Source organism: Pseudorca crassidens, chromosome 18 (assembly GCF_039906515.1).
Source record: "Pseudorca crassidens isolate mPseCra1 chromosome 18, mPseCra1.hap1, whole genome shotgun sequence".
In the NCBI taxonomy this organism is placed as follows: Eukaryota; Metazoa; Chordata; class Mammalia; order Artiodactyla; family Delphinidae; genus Pseudorca; species Pseudorca crassidens.
In genome coordinates this window covers 47,838,925-47,862,702 of record NC_090313.1, presented here as the reverse complement: position 1 = coordinate 47,862,702, position 23,778 = coordinate 47,838,925, and the positions used below count along the sequence as shown (strand labels likewise).

The window sequence follows — 23,778 nt, the reverse complement described above, 5'->3', positions numbered from 1 at the left end:
TTATCAACTGGAACACTTATGACACTTAATTTAAAGGATCTAATAATTTGTTTCCCCCTGTAAACTAAGTTGCTTCGCAGCAATGGTGATATATCCACAGCTGTAATCCAAGCTTACAGCCAAAGGCCTGGGAGATAATATCCTCTCACTAAGTATTTGATGAAACTTAGGACTTCTTGGACAGGATACTTACAAAGTTCTTCATAAGTTACAAATAACTTATGAAAGTGTCTACCATTTGCAAGTTATGTTTTATCTTAAAAGTCTATAAAAAATGTACAATTCTCTCAAGATTCATTTAGGGCCTGACACATCAAAAATGTAGACTCTCTGGAATAGTGCCTAACTCAGTGTAAATGTTCCTTTTGTATGTGTTCATTGAGGTGGTGGTAGCAGTAATTACCATGATTCTTTGAATGTGAGGAACCAGCCCTAAGAATTCAAATCAGAATGACTACTTAAAATGTAAAGAATCCAACAACAACAAAAAATAATAAAATTTAAAAGTAAAATTTTAAAAACAGAAAAAGTCCAATAGATACCCATTAAGTAGAGATAAAAGCACAAAACAGTACCTTAAAGAAAAGTGGGGAATGGCTAGATGGTCAGCAGTACTATTGGCCAGAAACAAATGAAACTGCTGACATTCAATATTTTTTATCTATGAAAATGATAAGTTTATGTGGTTCCTCTTAGTCTAATGAAGTAACTTTAATCAAAACAGAAAGCAAGTTAAACTTTTTCTCTTAAAATTTTTAGACATAATTTCAATCTTAAGGGCCTGAATTTATATGATGTCTTGAGAAATACTTCAATCTTAAAATGCTGACTCTATACATTGTCAATCATTTATTCATTCAACTCATTCAAAGAATATGTTTTAGTTCTCAGTCCAGGAATTGTTCTAGGTGCCAGGATAGTGAATAAAGCAAACACAAATCCCTCATAAAGTTTATTCCAGAGCGAGAAATAAACAAGACATTCCCATATACACACACAGATACCTGAATTGTGCAACATATCAGATAGTGATAAATACAACAGTAGAAAAACAAGAAAAGAAGCACAGGGAGGGTCAGAGTTGGGAGTGGGGAGTTTAAATGTTTAAATATAATGGTCCAGGAAGTCCTCCTCAGAGAATGGCATTTGTGCAAATACCTGAAGGAGGTAAAGAAGGAAGTGAGAAGAAGGCACAGAGTCCATGAGGCAGAAGCAGAGCTGCAGGAGCCCCCATATAGTCTTGCAAAGTTAGTCAAATTACTTACTTTCTTGTTAAGTTCTGATGCTTTCTCTTCAAACTCTTCTAGTTTCACCTGATACATGCAAATATCTAAAATTGCAATGACAAAATTTTTATTAAATTCATTGTTACTTTAAAAGTTTAAAAAGAAAAAAAACAGAAAAATTAGAAATAGTGTCAGTAATAAAATCAACAAAATGGTGAAACATATAATGTTGGAATGGAGGATTTTCTAAGCATGATACCAAGGTCACAAAATTTAAGGAGAAAGATAAACCAAATTACAATTCTAACCTTGTATTAGGCAAAAGGAGGAGGGAGTTCAACTGTAACATACAATACTAAAAGGTTGCTATCCTCAATTCATAAATATTTTGAAAAAAGAGAAGAGGATAGTCAATACCAACTAGGAAAATGTGCAATAGTAATGAGCAGAAAATTAGGAATAAAAAAATTAAAAATTGCTAAATCATAAGAACAGATACTTGATTTTCCCTAGTAATATGAAAATATAAAAAAGTTTTAATGAGAAATAAGCAAAGATTAAATGATCCCTAATGTCAAGTATTGGAGATAGCACAGGGAACCCTACTCTCCTAAAAACAGTGGAAGTATAATTAAGGAACTTTGCTGATGAGAAACGATGCAATATGTACTAAAACTTAAAATTAATATTTTCTTTCACCCAGTAATGTATTTCTAGGACTTCGCCTTTAAGCAAGAATATTCATTAAAATATTATGTTAGCAAAAAACTGCAAATAACTTAAATGTCCACCAATAATAGATTGACTAATAAGCTCTGATATGTATCCACATGATGGGATACTTGGCAGGAGAAGTAATTCATATTATGAATGAATTCATTATGGATGTCTCATGAATGTACTGTATCCCTTCTTTCTTTTTTTAATGAAAGTAATAATGAACATGGTTTAAGAAAATATACCACAGAACAAGTTAGAAGAAGCAAAAGTCAACCAAATCATTGCATCCAAAACTCAGTCCCACTTCCTAAATGCTTCCTCTTACAGCTCTGGTGGTTAGCTTCCTAACTCAAAATAAAGTGTGTACACCATTATTTTCTGATTTAACTATTTAGGACATTGTAGATAATTTCCTACTATGAAATAAGAAAACACTGTTTCCCAACTAATCCCAATTTTTGATAATTTTACTTTCATTTTGCTGGCTCTGTAACACTAAATTAATACTTAATCTTCTGATTCCTGTTGCACAGACAGCATCTCTTGAATCCCTCTTTTAATATATGGAGTTATCTGTGCCCTATACTTTCCAATATCTGTCTCCCCTACTGTCCTCTCTCACCTAAGCGTGTAAATACAGGGACACTCTCTTCTGTACTTAAGTCTTCTGCATTGTGTCTATAAGTTTATTCTAAACATTTACAATAAATAAACACAATGGACTTATTATAACTATGTAACATGTTTCACTTATATAGCCAAGAAGTATTCAAAGATTATATAGTATTTCCTTCTCAAGAATTCAATGTCAAAACCTCTCACCTACTCAAGAAAAAATATTCCTAATGTCCAGGTAGAAAAAGTTTTCTCTTCAGACACTATTCAGAATCATTCCACATTTTAGTTTGCTACATATTTAGAGCATATTTTTCTTCATTTCTATGTCCCTCCCACCCCCAAGAACTCCTAATTTCTTCTCTCCTGCAGAGAGAAACAAGTATTCACTTTATCAGTCTCACTAGTATTATCTACTCCTTTCTCATTCTATACATTCCACACTTCTTCCTGAACTCAAATAGTATATGAAGAAAAAACAACTTCATGCAAATAATAGATATTCCTTTTTAATGCTAAACCAAGATTTGACATACGGTAACTTCTTAAACATTAGTTACAATGTGGAATCGCGTATGATGTCAATGACCATTTTGTACTGTTACTTTTAAATCATTTAGACACATCAAGCCCTGGTCATTTGGGAAAGAGTGGTTTGCAGAGTCATGCAGATCCTCCAAATGGTGACACATCTCATCATACAATATCAAAATAAACAGATAGGGTAATACCACCACTGATCTCATCAGAAAAAAATTTAGGACCGCAAAGCTGCCAAGATGATGGTAGCAAGTACAAGTTTTCCAAAACTCAAATATTTACCTGAATATTCCAATTTTATCATTGGTAACATATTCTATCATTTTCATTGAAGTTACAGACACATTTTATTTCATTTTTAGGAAAGTGTGTGCCAAACACTCACATCTGAGTAGCCACAATTTGTATGACGATCCTTTTTTCAAAGTTAAAAAAAAAAAGCAGGCATTTCAGCTGGCAGCTCAGACGATTACACAAGTATTTCCAATTGGACTCTGGTTTGCAGCACAAGTGATTCACACACACAATATATTGAATATTGAATATATTCACACAGAATATTGAAATGATGTGTGTGCAAAGGTAGATATTTAATAAAATTAACTTTTTTTAGTTCTTTATCAAGGACATTCTTAAATAAAAAATGGCACTTTTTTTGTTTCATTTCTTTTGTTTTACTGAGAATAAAGAATCCCATGGCTACTAATACTGCTTGGTGCCACTGCCTTGATTCACAACAAAGTACCAGCAGTTTTCCCAATATTGCTCTGAAAATACCAACAGAGTAAAAATGCCAAATAACTGTCTCAGTATTGTTATGAAAATAATTTTGACTATTAGGACCTCCTGAAAAGGTATCCAGGACCCTCTGGAGTCTACAGCCCACACTGTGAGAAACAACACTCTAGCACTAACCCATGGGTAAGGGACATAAGGTATTTTCATTTAAATAACAGAGAAACACTCACCAACAAACTGACTTAAATCTAAGTCTAGTCTTTTTCGATATGTGAAGTCTGGATCCATCCCATCTCTATGCAGTACAATCTGGGATACACACTCATCAATTAATTTGAAGTACTGTTGCCTAGAACCAAGGAAAAGAATAAATGTACACTCTATTAGTGTAACTTTACATCAAAACATTTCAGTAGCTTGATTTCTACTTCAATAATATACAACTGTATAGTTCAACAGTTGACATATAGATTTAACATGAGAGTGAGAGTAAATACAACTGCCACTTTCCTTCTAATGATTTTAACACACTACATTTTTTATGATCTTTTAGCTATAAATACAGTGTGCTTTAAAGATCATTTTCTTGCAAAAGTCAGGATCTTGACTTAATTAGTAGGTAGTAAGAAATAGAATATTAAAATGAAGTGATATGTACTTAAAAGCAGTCCTCAGCAGAGATCATCAACCTATCACTGTACCATACTGAAAGAGCTACCATTAATTCATTTTATTAATACAAACCAAAAGATATATTTTCTAAAAAATTATCTGGAAGGTTCTTAAAAACATACAGTTCACTGTTTTTAGAATGTTTGTGATACTGTGAATTATAAACAATATCAAATGAATGTTCCTTACTCAAAAGAAAGCTAGAAAACTTCAGTATAACAATTTTTGTCCAAAATTTAAATTTAATTAAAATCCCCAAATAGCCTTCATGTGTTAGTACAATTAAGTTCAATCCACCTGTGTTAGTAATAAGCTAAAATACATCCCTTAAAACTCAAGCCAACAAACGTGAAAGAAATATCCAGAAGATTTTACAAACAAAACCAAACTACAGTGATAGAGACAGTGATAGAGAGGGTGGGTAATATTCTAATGAATACAGTCCTCCATCCGAACCACCATCTAGGACTATTTCTTCTCAATGACTTTTTACACAGTTTTCCTCTCCAACCCCTTCTCACCACGTATGTGATGATGCCTCCAGCTACTTGAGACTTCCTTCCCTGTATACTATGACCTACTGCCCTGGACCTATTTACCTGGTACCTAATAAACCATCCATTATGCTGAATAAAATTCACTACAGCTTAACATTAGCAAATAAGACAATGTTCATTAATTGTCATAGAGTAAAAATATTCAAGACATAGTGTTCTTGGATACCAATTAAAGCAAGAAGGTATTATCAATGCTTTCATCAATTTTCTCAACTTCTTTCAATGAAATAATCTCCCATTCCCTAATATTTTAGCTATAATAACCACATTTACACTTGAGGTACATAAATTGCACACACGTTTCTAGCTATCACATTTAAAAACTGAGATGACACACTCTGTCCCTTTTTTACTCTTTTTAATGTTATCTTGATGTTGTTTTAATAAAAACATGGCTTAAATTAACACCAGCTATTGTGTATAATGTTTTTAAAAAACATAATGTCATTAAGTGTTTTCTCACTTCCACAACCCTAAATTATGAGCTCATTTATAATGTAGCTGAAAATTCATGCAAAAACTCTTACAGTAAGGCAATACTAGTAAAGAACAACGTACGTCTGGAATTCAGAAATGTAAATCTAGAAAATAATCTCTATGAGTGATATTGGTAAGGTAGTGAATATGTCAAAGGAATATGTAAACAACCTAATTAAGGGATAAACATAAATGTCATTACTTCATTAATAAAAGTCATTTTTGTTGGAGAATATTTTGAAATCACCTTCACTTTCTCTGCAGTTTTTTTTTTTTACCAAATATCAGAAATTATCTCCCATGCACATTCAACTAACATGCTATTCTGCACACAATAAGCCATTAGTAATTTGTTACAGAATTGAATTTGATCTTCTATCCACCTTCCAATTATCTTACTGCATTTGATTTTTCTTGGGGACCTTTGATGTACATTCTCCAATCAAGTTCCATTTCAGTAAAATTTCCTTTTGTTCCAGATGTGAAAGTAAGCAAAGATTTTAATTTTCCTATCCACTAATTCTTTTAAATGACAATATTTTGCATTCTACAATGAAAATTAACTTATAAAAAACTTCAAAATTTGTATTTATTAATGTCAACATTAATTTTAAATGTTCATCAGTCAAAAATGTTCAGATAACTGAATATTTCTGAAAGGCGAAATCTAGGTCCATTCGAGATAGTAAAACCGAAAAATGAAGGTAAAACCAAAAGAACAAGATTTATGAATCTTGGACCACACAGCAAAAAGAGTAAAATTTACTGTATGTTAATTAAAAGGATGAATATATAATAAAAATATTATGTAAGTGACCACAATTCTGACTCTATCTTGTAATAAATGTATACTCACTATAAGAATCAACAACAACAATAATAGTAATAAATAACTGAGAATTTTGGAACATAGGAAAGAATCGATGGGATCATCTTCACTACGGCCGTCATGGGAAGAATTCTGCCTTCATAGCAACCATATCTGGAACAAAGACCAAGGGCCTCGGGCTTAAAGAGCCAAGAAAGAAGGCAACATAGACGAGTATCAAACTTAAAAGGTACTACTCAAAAAATGACCAAACTAGATGAACTTCTATGCCTCACTAATGTCACTTTGGTAATGCTACAATGTAATATTTCTTTAGACTCTTGATTCCACTAAAGTGAAAGGCTCGCCTGAGTGTGCCCCACTACAGTTGTGCTTTTTAATCTGTTTTGAAGTTAGACACAACCACATGCTCCCTGGAACACAGATGAAGGGATTAAATAACCCCCTTTGTAACACTGTAGACACATTCAACGCTTCAAAAGCAAACAGCAGTCTTAAATTCTTGGAAATTCAAGCGGCAAAAAATCAGAGGTTGACAGGACCAACCACACAGGTATCAAGAAAAGGATGGGGCTACTTTAGAATAAATGGAAGTTCCAAGTTTATTTTTAGGTAAATCTTCAGGAGAGTATAGTATTACAATTAGTGGGGTACCTATGATACTTAAAAATATTATTAATCAAGTATTAGTATTTTTTATCTAGCATTTACAGAGTGGTTAAATATTTAAAGTGTCTTATTTTAATAAAATATGAGAAAGAAGCAAATGAAGTCTCAAAACAGGTTCCTGAACTCTATTTTAGAATATCACTGGGACTTCCAAATTCTACAAAGGAAAGAGGTAGGGTGGATGATCTGTGCTCATCTCGAAGAACCTGAAGTTTTACCACATTTAGACTTTTATTCTATTCACTTGTTAGGTACATCAAAAACATAAATTGCACCCTCTGACATCACCTAGAGGACACAGCCTGAATGAGACTGTCTAGCAACTCCTTCTACTTGAAATTAGAGTAAGAAAAGACATACTACCCATAGTATTTGAGAATGAATTTCAGCAAAATTAAATTAAAGGTGACCAAAGTGGTTTTATATTCAAAGATCTCAGCTTCCTTCATAAAACAGTAATAAAAGATTTAAGAGGGTATAGAGGACATTTATTGAGCATACACCATATGCCAGATATTTGGCTAGGAGTCTCACTCATGTTACCATTTTAATCTTCATAACAGTCCAGCAGCTTAAGTGTTACTATCCATATATAACTACAGATAAACATGGATAAACAATTATTTTCTTTAAACAATTTGTTACGCTCAAGATGTCTAGGATATAATCAAACTTGAGAAGTCATTTGTCTAGCTTTCTGATACATTAGCAACATTAAACACAACTGTATTATTAAGGAACTTGCTAGCTACTTAAACACTAATAAAAGTGATGTTTAGTATCTGCCATTCCTACTGCCTAGGGACTAACCAGAAAACATTATTCATCCGCAGTAAACTAGTAATTTGTTGCTAGTTTGCATTTTTATTCAGCTGAAAAGTTGTAACCAAGAATCTGCTGGAGCTTAGAAAGTAATAGTAATATCATTTTATACCATTTTCTACCTAAATATATGCCCAGAGGAAACAGTGCATTCTATGAATCAATATTACGAAAGAAATACAAAACTTAAAAATATGTGCTTGCCCAAATCAAACATCAGGTGAATTTCACAATTAATAGAATTTTATTAGTGAAAGAAAATATTAGAATATAGCTTCCTCTTACCTTATAAAATAATCATTTCGAATCAGCAAAAGATGCTGCAGAATTGAAATGAAATATCCCTCTGCTCTGGTTTCCTTAACTGTGTTCCACACCATGTTGTGAAGATCATTCGCTTCAGTAAACTGATTAAGGAATATGTGGATTTATTTATCCTCTATACCGAACAACTGCAATAATGTGACACGGAATCTGCTCTGTAAGGCTTCGAAAGATTACTGTGTATCTTAACCTAAAATAGGCATCATATATACTCAGCATATAATAAAACACATGTAGTTAGGAATGAGAATAGAGGGAAAACTATGTGCAAATGACAACCTGACCTGACACTTCCTGGCTTCTCCTCCACAATCAACTCCAACCAATATTCCTCTCTTGAGCCAAGATACTGCTGGCAGAAAGAGTAGTGGGCAGCTGGTTGTGAATGAAGTCTTTGGGTTCTGGGGGAGCCCTGACCAAGAGGGCTGGTGCCAGGCATTACTTACCATGGAGCAGCCCCAGTGGAAGACAGAAAGGTGGCAGATCTCTGGACAAGCACAGACATCTGCAGATGCACAGAATTAACAAAGGCCCGTATGAGGATACACCCAAGGTACAGGGTAGGAACTAACCAGCAGGCTAAGGGCACCTATTCCTAATGATGAAGGGACTAGGGGGAGGGGAGGTGCCAAACAAAAAGAACAGATTGTACATGTATACATAAGAGGCTTGTCTAAAAAGCATCCATTTGTAGATTGTAACATCCATTTGCATATGCATGTATTCACAAAAACGCACATAAACTAATAAAATAAAAAAGGTTTATACAAACATCCTTCTGATTCAATAAAGGTTTGATTTTATATCATTTATCTAGAAATGGCTTCAGAAGTTTAATATTTTATGGGGTGGGGGCTGTTTAAGCAGTAATTACTGTTTAAGCAGTAATTTTACATATTTGATTAGACTTCAGAACAAAAGGATATTCAAGTTCAGCTCTAACATCTTCGAGGCGATGGAAGAACTCAATCAAATCCTCTTCCTTATGCTCGTCAAAGACTTTAAGTTGGATATCCAGGCCATCATTCTTAATACGCTTTAAATTCTAGAGATATTAAATAGGAGTTATAAGGAACAGTTTTGTTTTTAACGATGCAAAAAATTAATGAAAAACATAAACAATAAACCAACCATTCAACTTGATTTACAGCATTCAAACACTTAAAGTGTTAAATAATACTCAAACCTTATCATCTATTTCAAAAATAGATTTTATACTCAAGCCTTTTTTCCCACAGATAAATTATTCTTGAAGGTAATTTATCTAAATTTCCCCCTACTCAAGTACTTCTCTAATTTAAATATTAATAAGGAGTCTGCAGGGCACTTACTGGCAATATCTCTTTCAATCCACAACGCATAAATTCATTTCTGATGTGAAGCCTGAAGTCCAAATCATCAGGAGATGTAACAAGGGCATTGATAAGCTGCATACATGCTACCTACAATAAATTACACAGCAAGACTTAGACTTGGATTCTGACATTAAAGGAGTAATAGAACTGAAACATCAAGGCTGTGTTCCAAGTATTATCAAATATCTTCCTTCACAGGTGAGTCTATTAAAACGATAATTTGTATGTAAAATATTTTAGTCAATTATAAATTAGACAAGAAATATAGTTTCAGGGGAATTTTTAATTCACTCCATCCAAAAGTTAAGTTCTTCTCCAAAAATATCATTCCATACACATAAGACATAAACTGAACACACACTAGTTGAAAAACTATAAATATCCTTAGATAGATCCTATCCTAAAATAGGATAATAAAATAATTTCTCATTCATCAAGAGAAACCCAAAGACTTTAAGTCAATGAGAGTTAGCAAAGGCCTGAAACTAGTTAATGGGGTTGTTATAACCAAAAATTATATTATGAACATTGCACAGCTAATTACTAGAAGTTAACTTATCAGGCAATGGTTCCTACACTTTGACAAAAATTCAGCTTACTGTGTGTTACGCTTATTAAGAAGACATAAAGAAATAACATAGCTAACTAAATGCTTTAGTTTATAACTTAAATGATGAAAATTAAAAATCGCTGTATTTTCCCATTCATATTTAACACTCCAAATTTCAACCTGGATCTCCTTTTTTTTTAATCCCTGGCTGAATTATATCTTTCATTATCCAAAATCTATATAATGGAAGCAAAAGAGGTTGCTTCTAGAGAAGCAAAGAATTCTCTGCTGTTGTTGATGATGTTATTTTTCTAAGTCCACATTCTACCAAAATCTAACAAGAAAGACCAGCTTACTGATCAATGTGTTTAACCTCATGCTGTTCCCTAAATTGTCCTTTTTCCATCCCTTCAGGCAAGGTTTATATGAATTTAAAATGCCATTTTGGGATTAAGACACCAACAGGGGTCTCAGTTCCTGCTGGTTGAAATATATTATAATTGTTCTATTTGATATCTAAACACTAAAATCTGGCCAGCATGCCTCTACTGTCAAAACTTGAAAGAGAGGGAAAAGGAAAACATATTTAAAAGAAAAAAAGAAAAAAAACAGCGTCTACCTTTCCAGTACACGTTCACTCAGCTGTAACCAGTTCATGTCAGAAAGTCAAGTTTAAAATGCTTTCTTTCCACTTCCTTGCCAGTCATTACCCAATACCACAAATGTTTTTTTCAGCATTTTAAAAGATCACAAACAGCATACAAATATTTAAATTAGCATACTAATTTAATTTCTCTACGTTCAGAGAAATTAAATTAGTATTAGCCACCAGGTTTCCAGGAAAAGATGCAAATTATAGACAACTCAAAGAAAGAAGCAAAAATAAACAACATAAAAATTAGCAGCAAATATCACCTAAATGGAAAGTTGATATGTGTAGAATAATATTAGCATGAAATTGAGGAGAAAGAAGGGAAAAGAATCATCCAAATTATTCCCAGGAAACATTTTAAAAGGCAATTTTTCATAAAAAGAAAACTAGGAACTGACTTAAGCCGAAAGAATGAATTTAATTCTTTAGGATCCCTTCCCAACTGTAACAGTAATTTGCCACTATCATGACCTACAACCACTCTTTGATTAATTTATATCATGTAAACATATGTCTACATACAGTAAAATGTATTGATTTACATCCTTACAGATAAAAAATTCTATAATCAAGATAAAGACCAAAGAGTTCCTTCTAGGTTTCTAATACATATATTGAGACATTTAGACCTTTTTTATCACATGATTTCACACTGGTATAGCATACCAGCATAAGCGAGAGCCAATCTGGCATCTATCCCATATAACTCAATTCCTAGAGACAGTAGAAAAGGCTCAGGAACTAAAAAGGTAAAATAGGACATGTTGCCTCCCCTAGTGAAGATAAGCAGGTTCAGTAACACAAATATACTATGTACTGTAAGAGATGTGCTCAGTATATGATGAGAATGTGGAGACAGTAAATAAAAACAAGGAAAGCTGAGGAACAGTACTGACTCTTAAGGATTAATAGGGAGACAGCCAGATGAAAAGGAGGACCAAGATGTTTAAAGCAGAGCAGTTTACATGTTCAAAGATCTGGGCTCTTTTGCTGAGTTACAAGGAATTCAGATTTCCTGAGCAGTTTGTAAGGCGGAAAGTGGGAGAACAGGGGAAGGACCCAATAAAGATGAAGCCAGACAGAGGAGGCACAGCTTCATGTGCCGAATCGGAACTTTCTGACTCAGCTGGAAATAGGGGAAATTATAAAGGATTTTATGCAGGAGCGGCGATAATAGAGGTAATAGATTCAAGTTAAGAAGTTATCATACAGGTAGCTTCGTTGAGCGATGAGGAGGTCTTGAACAACATTTGAAAAACATTTGATGGCTGGGTGAACATGTGGTTGAGGCAAAAGAAAAGAATTTACAAGTCCTCCCACTTTTGTTGTTCAACTAGATAGGAGGTGGGACCATTAACGGAGACATAAAATGCAAGGAAAGAAACAAATTTCACAGGAGAATAGGATAAATCCTGCTTCTAAAATTCTGAGATTGAAATGTACATTAGGAATCATACATTCATTTAAGAAATTAGTGAATGCTGGAATATTAACAGAAGCTCAAGAAAATAATGAAATTGTGATATTCATCATAAAGAATTAATCACCATGTTCTGTTTGATGTTCCCAAAATGTAGCATATATGATCTCCATTAATTTGCACTAATTATGCCATACTAACAGTTTCAACAGCAGGCAAAAGCCACCTTCCTCTGGAACTGACGAGGGTAAGAAAACAAGAGTTTCTGCCCTCCTGGGAGCATCCTAACTTATCTGAAGGTTCTATCTTTGGGCACCAGACCTTCTCTGTTTACTAGCTCATGCATTTCATTCCTTCCAAGCCTGTTAATGATGTCTACTAAGCACTTCTTGGTGCTAGGGATGCAGCTATGAAATGAAAAAGACAGAAATCACTACTATAGAAAGAGAGGAGGCAAGATTGAATCCACAGTTTGAATTGCCTGGGCAATTCAAAGGCTGACACTTATTAAGCTAGAAAAAAAATCAGCATAAACAGAGGAAACAGGCTTGGGAAGAAAGATCAGGACTTAAGTTTTGGAGATGTTAAGTTGGAAATATTGTCTATTATTGATCCTCATCGAAAAAACTAGAAAAGGAAATTGGATATAGGAGACTCCAGTTGGAGAAAGAGATTACCATAGCATTTGTATGTAAAAACCAAGACCTTAGATGGAATCACCGAGAGAGTAGTAAAGAGAGAGAGAAGAGGAGGTACAAGAACTGGTTGGGACATTTCAATTGTAGGTTTTGATTTGAAGGTTGAGGAAATGAGTTAAAGAAAAGTAAAAAGCTGTCAACGTGGTAGAAGATAAATGAAGAGATTGTGGTGTCCTGGAAGAATGGGAGAAAAGTGTGTCAACAGGGAGAGTGATCAACTGTGTCAAATGCTCTAATAGGTCAAATAAGATAACTACCACTGCATCTGGCAAATTGGTGACTTGACGAGAAGTTTCTACAAAGGGACAGAACTGCTGCTGCACATGGAAAACATTTTCTTCTCACATGTACCATATGCAACCAGTAAATGAAAGCATACAATTAAAATTGGCTCTAAAATATTCTCCTTGCTCCAAATGTACCTTTATACTTTAGAAATACTGCTCATTAACCTTTGGTTTAAACAAGGCTTATAAGTTCGACACATCTTTAGGTGTTAGATATGTACTCAGTTCTAATGATATGGAAAGTAAATGCTGTAACCTCATTTGTTACTCTTGCCCCAATTATCAAAAAGGAGCCTTACATGAGAAAAGGTATTTTTAACATAACTTCTAGCTATAAAGATGTGTCTGCACACAGAGGCACACACATATCCAGCTAGAATTCGGAACAGTTGAGGATTTCCTCAAGAACAGCAACAGACAGAAAATGTCCTACAAAAGCTGAGACCAGCAAACCCCACATAGCCAAGGATTAGGAAAATAAGCAGACAAAACAGTAATTACAAATAGTGGGACAAATGTCAGCAATGTTGTAAACTAGAGGGGCAAAGACATATAACAGGGGACAAAGTAGATAAACTGTAAGCAAAAATCTCAAAGATATTCAATATGAGGGATAGAGCTTGTCAAAGGCAATCTTAAGAACAAGGCAAATGATCAAAGGAAAATCTTTAGAAGTAGAAAGAGGTTAAACAGCAAGACAAAGACACATGCTGGAATTGACATCACTTAATCAGCAAAGCAGCTTTCTGCCCTTGAAAATGAAGTGAGAAGGTTTCTTCACATGTGAATATGCATCACCTAAAGTTCCTCTAGCACACAATTTAATTTACTGCTGTCTATCACTATGTGCAACACAAACAGGAGAAAAAATAAACACTTTATGCATCTTTAACCTTTGGTTTCCAACCCTTTTCAGACAAACAAGTTTAAGTACAAAATGCCAGGTATACTAACAGCAGTGATGCTTGAGCCTCGAACACAGGCCTGTCCAGGTTTTGCAAAGACCACCAACACAGATGCTTTCTCCACGATTATGTGGAAGGAATTGAAAAGGTATCCAACAAACAGCAAAAGCAAACATTCTTTAGAAAGTTCACACTTGGTCAACATATTCATCCTGAATATAACATGTTTTCACATGTAAAATGATGGCTATACTACACTGAAAACATATCAGCTTCCAAAGCTAAATTCAGACTGGAAACAAGCACCAGTAAAGTACTTAAATAAAAATCCTATCAGAATCTGTGAATACTTACTATCTGGGCCTGGAAGACACAGGTCAGACCGCTATTCATCTCCTCTACCCCATAGCAGAAATCATCTGTCTCTCTTTGCACAATCAAATTCTACATTATCAAGTTAAAATGAGTAAATGATGCTTATAGAGAAATATCTTGCCTCCAGTGCAACTAAAGAAACTCCAAAGAATTTTAAAATCTCATGTGTTAATTCAGAATATAAACTAAAATAGACTACTACATTATGTAGACAAACACAGAAAGAGTGAAGTATATCAGCATATATAAAGTCCTACAATTTTACTTATATTTCCAATTAAATATTCGGTAAATGAACACAGTAAGAGGACAAGTCAGAGCTTGAGGTAACTGCATATATCTCATACAGATGCAGAGAAATAAACTGAAGGATTCAAGAGGCCCTAATTTATATGAACAGGAACAGTTGGATTCAAGACAGAACTTGGATTTTTAAAGGTTTATTCAGACACTCCCCCTGAGACATCATGAATTTCTTCTGTGTTCTCTCATTTTGTTGAAACTCCTAGTATCGCAATTTTCATATGAAACATTAGCCAGCTATAAATTCCTGAGTATAAGCTTCTTAAGGACTTAAGCAGTGTATTTCATTCATCTTTATAGTTCTAATATCTAGCAGAACCCTGAACGGCAATCTCTGAATAATTAACTAATTGACTGGTTAATTATGAAATTTTGCAGTTACCTTGAGTCATGAATTAAGTGTATCTTTTTGGTGGTCTATTGTAGCAGAAGTGAAAAAATGTATTACACAGACTCAGAAAATTGGCAGTATACTCTAGGACAAAAATGTTTTTTTTAGTTTAGTAGGTGTGTGCTCCACATGACAATATGAGTTCACGTTGGTGTATTATTTTACTGTTTCTTTAATGTTTATTAGCTTAATGGCATATTATTTACTAGTCCATTTTAATATGTTTAACAGTTTGATTCATATAGATACAGTAACCAAACTGCTGCAAACCTCAATAAAAGTAGTGGTAAAAAAAGAGAGGAATTAAAATAAATTGATCTCTGCATCCTTCTGGAATGCCCCAACAGTGATCCTAAAGATAAACATTCTACTACACTCTGTATCCTTCATTAAATGTGCGAACGACTTACTTGATATTAAAAATAACTCTAGTTAACATTGACTTTTGTGAGGGGGTAGGAGATACTTGAAACAAAAAGAAACAGTAAATCAAGATATGACTATTCATTATAGGAAGACCTTCGTTTGGTCTCGTGCAAAATTAAACTTGGGTACATTTTGAGCATTTAAGGGGTAAGGGAAACAAAACAAACAGAAGCTAATAAACTTGGCTAAATTCAAAAAGGCATTGTAACTGATTTGTTTCAATGTCGTATTTGTCGATTATTGCCAAGTAACATATTTCAAAGTACAGAGTACTTTGTACTACTACTCTGTAATATCATATGAACCGAAATTAGTGAAGGTTTTGTTCCATTCACTCAACATCAAGGTACAACAAACGCACACCTTTGTGTATACAGGAACAACACCAGGAGCATCAGGCTGAAGGAAAAGAAGCCAAAAAGGTGACAGAAGGAGGTGCAACGGTCTGCTCTCTGCTGCCAGGCAATTCTCTCTGTGTCTCTGCATGTATTGCAAGTAGAGGTACAGATGGTTTTCTTCTGCAAGACCTTGACAAGGATGTCTGTATAGCAAACCATCTTGGAAGACAGAGACAGCATCTCCCCTCCAGAGCAAAAGGGAAGGCAGACCCACAGCCCATTCTGAAAGATCTGTGTTCTCCAAGCTCCTGTAACACGACCTGCCATTGCAGCCATGTCTTCAGACAGTCCCTCCAAAATAAAGACTGGACTCAATTATTTCCTGAACTGAGAACCCAAAAATTTATCAGCTGGCTGGGAGGCCTTGTTGAAAGCACTGTCACCTGGTAGCCCCAACTGATAGAGATCCCAATTGGGGGTCCCCAACAACTATAAACAACATGTTCCTTCCAGGAACACCATATGCACCTTCAAAACTATGTATCTTGTGGGGAAGCCAGGCATTAACATGCCTCTCTCTCCGAAAACACCATGACTTACACCACAGAGGTGCTCATAAGAGATGCTCAGGTGTGTGAGGAAACAGTACCAGCACACGTACAGCCTCAGACAACTGTGGCCATCTCTCCACACCCAGGCGAACTTTGGTTATTCTGGGGAGTTTCCTGGAGAGAACACTGATCACTACATACGTGCACCTGCAGACAGTTATCCCTACGATGAGTCACTGAATTAGAACAGATGATACGAAATGTGTCCCTGGTTTTAGCTGAAGTAATCAGTGACACTGCAGCAGCCTTGCAAGGCACTCAGGTCAGCTTTCACTCACTGGCAGGGTTGTTACAGATGAAAGAGTTGCCCCAGATGTCCTCCTTGCTGAACAAAGAGAAGTCTGTGCAATCATTAATACCTCAGGCCGAGTGAAAGAGCAACAGAAGAAGATAAGAAAGCCTCCTGGTGTCCTAAGATAGACCCTGACGGTTTACAGGATTTGTTCAGCTGATGGGATCTGGGACCTGGAAGGCATGCCTGAGGTCAGTACTGCAGGGCAGCCTCAACCTGCTGCTTGGAGCACTGCTGACCAGCAGGCTTAATTAAATACTCTGGGAGACAAATGGAATGGAGCTCATCACAGCCTGTATCAGTCAGAGTAACTGCTGCCCATGATACCAGACTTGGATTCTCTAAGCTCAGGGTGTCGTCCCTATAACACAACCCACTGAAACTGGAAACTGGGGTTGACAAAGCTGATACCTGAGCTACTGCTATGGCTGTGGGTAACTGAAGTCCTTTGTTTTTGACCTAGGAGTTTGTGTATTTTGACAGCAGCACCCATACAAGTGTGGCAGACTAACACAGTAGTTTACAAGTAGCATAAAACCACAGATTCTTTGTGTTCTTGACACTCCAGGAGTCCAGGAAGACACCATAGGAAGGGAAGGTACAGCGTGCCGTCACTGAGGACACAGATGCAGAGGAAAAGTCAAATAGCCAACCCCAAAAACTCCAGGATTCCCACACTTTGATTCCTTTCCTGACAAAAATCTACCACAATCCCATCAGCCCTATGCCCAACAACATGGGTTTGAACAAACTCTTTAGGATCTAGATAATGCTTCAGACACTCTAGCGAAGTATGGCTCTAATAAGAGAAGAAAGAAGACACACATAGAAAGAAAAAATAATAATAAGAGGATAGAAATGAAAATAACAATGAAAATCAAAGTGTGACAGATACTAGAGATTGGTGCACTCACATTATTCCAACCCTCTTCTAAGGAAGACCCAGGCAACACAAGGAGCTAATCACACACATGAAGACTGGACCCTATCAGAATCAGAGGTAGTCACATTATCTTCATCATTATTATTAGCAGACTTAAGTAAATGTAACAATCCTCCCTTAAAAAGTACTTTGAAATAAATATACTTTGCACTAAGAGAAAAATGAGGAATTTTTTAATTTTACTATCTCCCATTTTCTCCAATTTAAAAGCAAACAATTGGTTTCTATTTTATTCAGAGACAAACAAGTTTTATTTTTAATTTCATTTGCTAATATCACCCCTGACTAGTACATTTTAATAAATGCAACTTAAATAGCTAATGGAATAAAATGGGTACTTAGAGCAATAGCTTTATGGGAAAATTGATAATCAGCTAGTTCTAAAATATTTTTTTTATTTTTGTTAACTTTAGAAACACCCAGAGAGAAAAGTATTTAGATATTACTAAAGTACTGCTTGATCATTTTAAAGGAAATAGAATTAGCAACCCCAGAAAAGAGAATCTACTTACTTTTTTCCCCCTAAGTTAGCTATCAGGAAAACAATAACTTTACTCTTAACTTAAGCTTGCTACCTGCTAGCTATTTCATACATTTGACTTAACAGGAAGAAGAAACATCCATTAGCGTATAAACACACAACAAAATGGTTTAGTAGGGAATATTAGAATTGAGAACAATTCTTTGAATTGTTCAATTGAGAACAATTCACAAGAAATGAATTTAAATGATGCTAAAATGACCTTTCACTTCTCACTGAAAATTAAACTTTAAAAACTATATCAAGAAATTATAGTGTTTATAGGACATCAAAAAATAATGACACTACTAAGTGTAACAGAAAATATACTTAATTACAACTTAAGCAATTAGTTTCATAAAAGCTAATATAATCAGCCACCTGTATCCTGATAAAAATTCTTCAAGCAATTTCCACAGCTGTCCAGAAAGAGGCTGCTGCTAGCCCCTCCTCTCCACCCTTAATGCCTTAACACTAAATATGGCAAATAAGCCGTCATTAAGAAAGAAATCATCCCCACAAATATTCACAGTAGCATTGTTCACAATAACCAAAAAGTTTAAAACAGCCCACATGCCCACCACCTGACAACTGATAAACGAAATGCCGGATACCATACAGCAGCATCATATATGGCATCAACAACAACCACAACAAAATGAGGCTCTGATACATCCGACAGCATGGATGAACCTTGAAAATACTATGCTAAGTGAAAGAAGGAAGAAAAGACCACATACTCTGTGATTTCACTGATACCAAACATCTGGAATACAAAACTCTATAGAGGGAGAAAGTAGAGTATTGGCTGCCTACAGCTAGAGATAATGAGGGCACCGAGGGGTGACGGCCAGGGCATGAGGGCTTTCTTTTGGGGATGATGAAAATGTACTAAAATTGATTGTGGTGAAAATTGCACCATTCTGAATATACATAAAAACATGGAATTGTACACTTTAAATGAATAAATTTTATCTCAATAAAACTGTTAAAAAAATCATTTCAAAATTATATCAATTCTCTAGACGAATATATTTTCATTTCTTCAAGTCTTACTGTCTTCTATGGAATAGTAATCTTAATTTATAGTTTTTAATTAATAGTTCTTTTTATCATATTTTATCGTAACTATAAAGTTATTTTTCCATAACTTAGCACCTTCAGTAAAATCAGACTAACTACCCATAATAGAAATGAATAAATTTACCCAAGAATTTTTTTGACTCATGTAGTTTGCCTTCAAGTTCATACAGTAATCAGGATTTTAAAAGACCAGATAGATTTAGTTTAATGTCTGGTAGCCAAAACAAATTTAATATGCCAAATAACCAAGAATTTCAAGGTTGCAATAGTCAAACTTTCCAATTAATGAGTCAACCATGTCATTTACCTAGGCAAAACTTGACTTTGTTCTTAAAGAGCCCTTCTTTATCCTTTCCCTCACAGCTTTCAAACATCAAATGATGTAATAATGTTGTAAAACAAGTTGGAACCCCAATTTTATCAAGATTTTTTAAACTTTTATTTTGAAGTAATTATAGATTCATTGGAAGTTGCAAAAAAAAAAAAAAAATACGTACAGGTTGGTCCTGAGTACTCGTCACACAATTCCTCCCATTGGTAACATCCTGCATCATTATAGTACAATACCAAAACCAAGAAGTTGAAATTGGTACAATCCACAGAGCTTTTTCAGATTTTACCAGCTTTACACTCATCTGTGTATGCATGTACAGTTCTATGCAATTTCATCACATGTATAGATTTGTGTAACCATCACCACAATCAAGATACAGAACTGCTTTAATTGCACGACACTCCTTCCTGCTATTTATTTACAGCCACACCCAACACTTTCCCGGACCCCAATCCAAATCTTTGGCAACCAGTAAAGCAGTAAACTGTTCTTAGAGAACTGTTCTCTATAATCCGGTTATTTCAAGAACGTTATATAGGGCTTCCCTGGTGGCGCAGTGGTTGAGAGTCCCCCTGCCGATGCAGGGGACGCGGGTTCGCACCCCGGTCCAGGAGGATCCCACATGCCGCGGAGCGGCTGGGCCCGTGAGCCATGGCCACTGAGCCTGCGGGTCCGGAGCCTGTGCTCCGCAACGGGAGAGGCCACAACAGTGAGAGGCCCGCGTACGGCAAAAAAAAAAAAAAAAGAAGAATGTTATATAAATGAAACCACACTGGGCAACCTTTTAGGACTGGCATTTTTCAACAGTGTGTAACCTTTTAGGACTGGCATTTTTCAATCTGCATAATTCTCTGAAGATTCACGCAAGTTGCATTAAGTCAGTAGTTCATTCCTCTTTGATGTGGAATAGTATTATATGTACGGTGTACCACAGTGTAACCATTCACCTGTTGAGGGACACGGGGTTGTTCCCAGTGTGGGGCTATGACAAATAAACCTGTTATAAAAATTTGTGCATGCATTTTTGTGTGAACATAAGTTTTCATTAGCAAGTTTTCATTAAATGCTGGGTTGTATAGTAAAGTATCAATTTTAATATCAACACTGGTAATGTTTCTTTAAAAAGTGAAGATCACATTTAATCTCCACTGACTTTATTTTTTTAATTTACCAAAATTACTTTTTAAAGCTAGCATTTACTGAACGTTTCTGCTAATGAACCAAGCAGCGTACTAAGCATTTAAACCTATATCCTATGTAATCCTTGCATCAACAGTGAGCTAGGTACTGAGATTATTGCCATCTTACAACTGCGAAAACTGAAGTATAGAAAAGATTTGGGAACTGATCCAGAGTCACTAAAGCTACGATGTGAAGAGCTGGGACTCAAATTCAAGCCTGCCTGACTCAGAACTCTATTGTTTTCATCATTCCTGTAACATGTGTGTCCTTAAATACAAAAAGTATGCATTAGAACCAAAAGGTCTTTACTTAGGGAATAAACTTTACATGGGACTATTACATTTCATAGTGAGATTTTTAAACTAGACATAATTTCTAATAAGCTGCACAAATTACCAAAATTAATCTAATAACCTAATGGTATTTGCACAAACACTGTGCAAGTAAAAGTTACATGAGTACTAGAGGAAAACCCAGATAAAGTAATTGTTCAGCTTTTCTCTACACAGTTTCTTTTAGGCTCACTCTTCATTAGTCCTGTGGTGAACAGGAAATCTGGGGCCAATGAGAAATGAGAAGGAAAGGGAAATGAGGGTAATGGTAAATGGATTAACAGACCCCAGCCCACCGAGGAACTGAAGGAGCAGGGTTGAGGTCAGCGGTGGACACAAAGCCCAGGCCCCCACTCCCAGATGTGGAAGCAGGAGCTCTTTTCCAGAAGCTCCAGGAACTGGACCCACGCAATAGTGACAATACACGTACTCAGATCTTCAAGTCTGCATACTGTCCCGAGAAACCAGTCACACAGGGTTCCTCACCACCATTCACAAACACTGTCACCAGAAGCAGATTCACAAAATACCGTCTTCAGAAATGTCATAATAAATTATTAATATGACAGTCCCTAACATTTTCTGATTTTTCATCAAATACCATGTTTATTTTTTATTAACTTAACACTAAGATCTGGCTTTTCCATTCCTACCACAATGAGAAACAATTAAATGGCTAAAGTACACAGAGCTTTCAAGTAAAAATTAAAACTATAATATTTTACTATTAAGTGTGAAACAGATTTACTTCATAGCTATTAGCACCTTGGTTTCCAAATTTTATTGCACATTAGAATCACCTGAGGATCTTTCAAAAATCCCAATAGCCAGGTCCCAACCACACCAATTATTCTTTTTTTAATTTGAAGGTAGGAATCAGTCATTGATAATTCCTTAAAAATACTTAGGTTTGATTAGCAATGATTGTAACAATAGTTCCAGCAATAAAATTCTTGTGTCTTTAAAAAAAAGGGAGAAATTAAATGAATATTAGACATGCAGCTTGGGTATTATAGTGTTTCAAGTCTAAATGTGACTTTTTGGGAGTGCTTAAAAATCTTTGAAAGAAAAAAAAATCTTTGAAAGGATTTTTCTAAGTGTATCTTGGTCTTTTTACTCATGGACACTCTCAACTTTTCAGATATAAAACTAATACAACGAAAAGCCACAATTCACTCAATTGCCTAGACTTCTTAAAAAATTATAAAAATCAACAATTGAGATAACAATTCATGGACTATGATTATATATTTCACAGAGAAATCTAGTAAGTCAACTTCTAGGAACCTAAGGAAATAATTATAGGTGTACATAAATTTGTATCTATAAGATAAATTATGATATGTTAGAATTCTGTATTTATTTAAAATGCTATAAAATATTAAATGGCATGTGGGGTTTCATACTACAGTATTAAATATAAGTCAATCAGGAAACAGTTACAAAAAACAGCATGAATGATAAACATGAAACCTACTTGCAATTGAACTGAATTGTGCCGAAGACCTTCCACAATAGAAGAAAATCTGTCAATTTTTCTTTCTTCTCCAGATGATGTTAAAGCTTCTAAAACTTCTTCAAGGCTATTGGAAAATTTGAAATTATAAAGTAAATTACAAACAGCAAATAACCCAATACAATAGCTTAATCTACTAAACTCCAGAGTGACTACTCCTAGGCAACCAATAACATTTTAAAAGTAGCTTACTGATCATATAGCACATATCACGCATGACCTATGTTACATGTTTTAATTCATTTATTCCTCATAATAACCCTATGATCATGTTTATTTACCAAGCATTTATATAGTACTTACTACACATCAGGCACTATTTAAACCGGTTTACAAATATTAACCATTTTTAATGTATATAATTCTATGAACTCTATAATATGGGATAATTATTTTTATCCCATATTATAGGATAGGAAACTGAGGAAGAAAAAGGTTAAGCCATTTGTCTAGGGTCTCAGGTCTACTAAATGATAAACCTGTGTAGTGAGCACTATATAAATGCTCTTAACCACTATAACCCTACTCTGTCTTGAGTATAAATAAATGAAGCTCTGGTGCCCAAAAACATATAGTACTAAGGAATTACAGTCAAATATAAAGAATAATGGTTATGCAAGAAGTATACTTGCTACTTCTTTAAAGAATGCTTATGCTAACAGTACCCAGCATACTGTAAAAGCTCACACAGTTTGTGGACGTAGACACTTTAGTCCTAAGAGTTATTTACTCATTTTGATGACCTATCCTGAAGTCAAGAAATAATAAAAATAATATGGAAGTGGAGGAGGAGGAGTAGAAGAGGGAGGAGGAAAAAGAGGAAGAGGATTAAGAAAGAGAAGGTAAAGGAGAAGGACAAGAAGAAAGGAAAGGAGGGAGGAAGGGATAGGGAAGGAAAAGGGAAGAAGAGAAAAGAGAAGAAACAAGAAGTAAGGGAGAGAGGGGGGAAGAGGAAGGAGGGAAGCCAAGGGAGGAGGATGGAGGAGGAGCAGAAAGGAGTTGGGGGAGAACAGGAAGTATCTTATGTGTCGACATTAAACTCACACTTAGGTTTCTGCACCAAAATTAACATGGCC

At 35.0% G+C, this 23,778-nt stretch overlaps 1 protein-coding gene across 3 annotated transcripts in view; it reads right to left on the bottom strand.

Annotated features, from left to right (window-relative positions):
* The window catches only part of DIAPH3 (diaphanous related formin 3), a 551,502-nt gene that overhangs the window by 361,080 nt on the left and 166,644 nt on the right, over window positions 1-23,778 (bottom strand). For all 3 annotated transcript variants that reach the window (XM_067713991.1, XM_067713992.1, XM_067713993.1), the window contains 6 exons: window positions 22,664-22,769; window positions 9,521-9,631; window positions 9,116-9,234; window positions 8,151-8,267; window positions 4,070-4,188; window positions 1,266-1,330 (listed from right to left, as the gene is read on the bottom strand). In XM_067713991.1, the coding sequence (XP_067570092.1) occupies window positions 1,266-1,330; window positions 4,070-4,188; window positions 8,151-8,267; window positions 9,116-9,234; window positions 9,521-9,631; window positions 22,664-22,769 (637 nt within the window). The remainder of the gene's footprint in view (window positions 1-1,265; window positions 1,331-4,069; window positions 4,189-8,150; window positions 8,268-9,115; window positions 9,235-9,520; window positions 9,632-22,663; window positions 22,770-23,778) is intronic.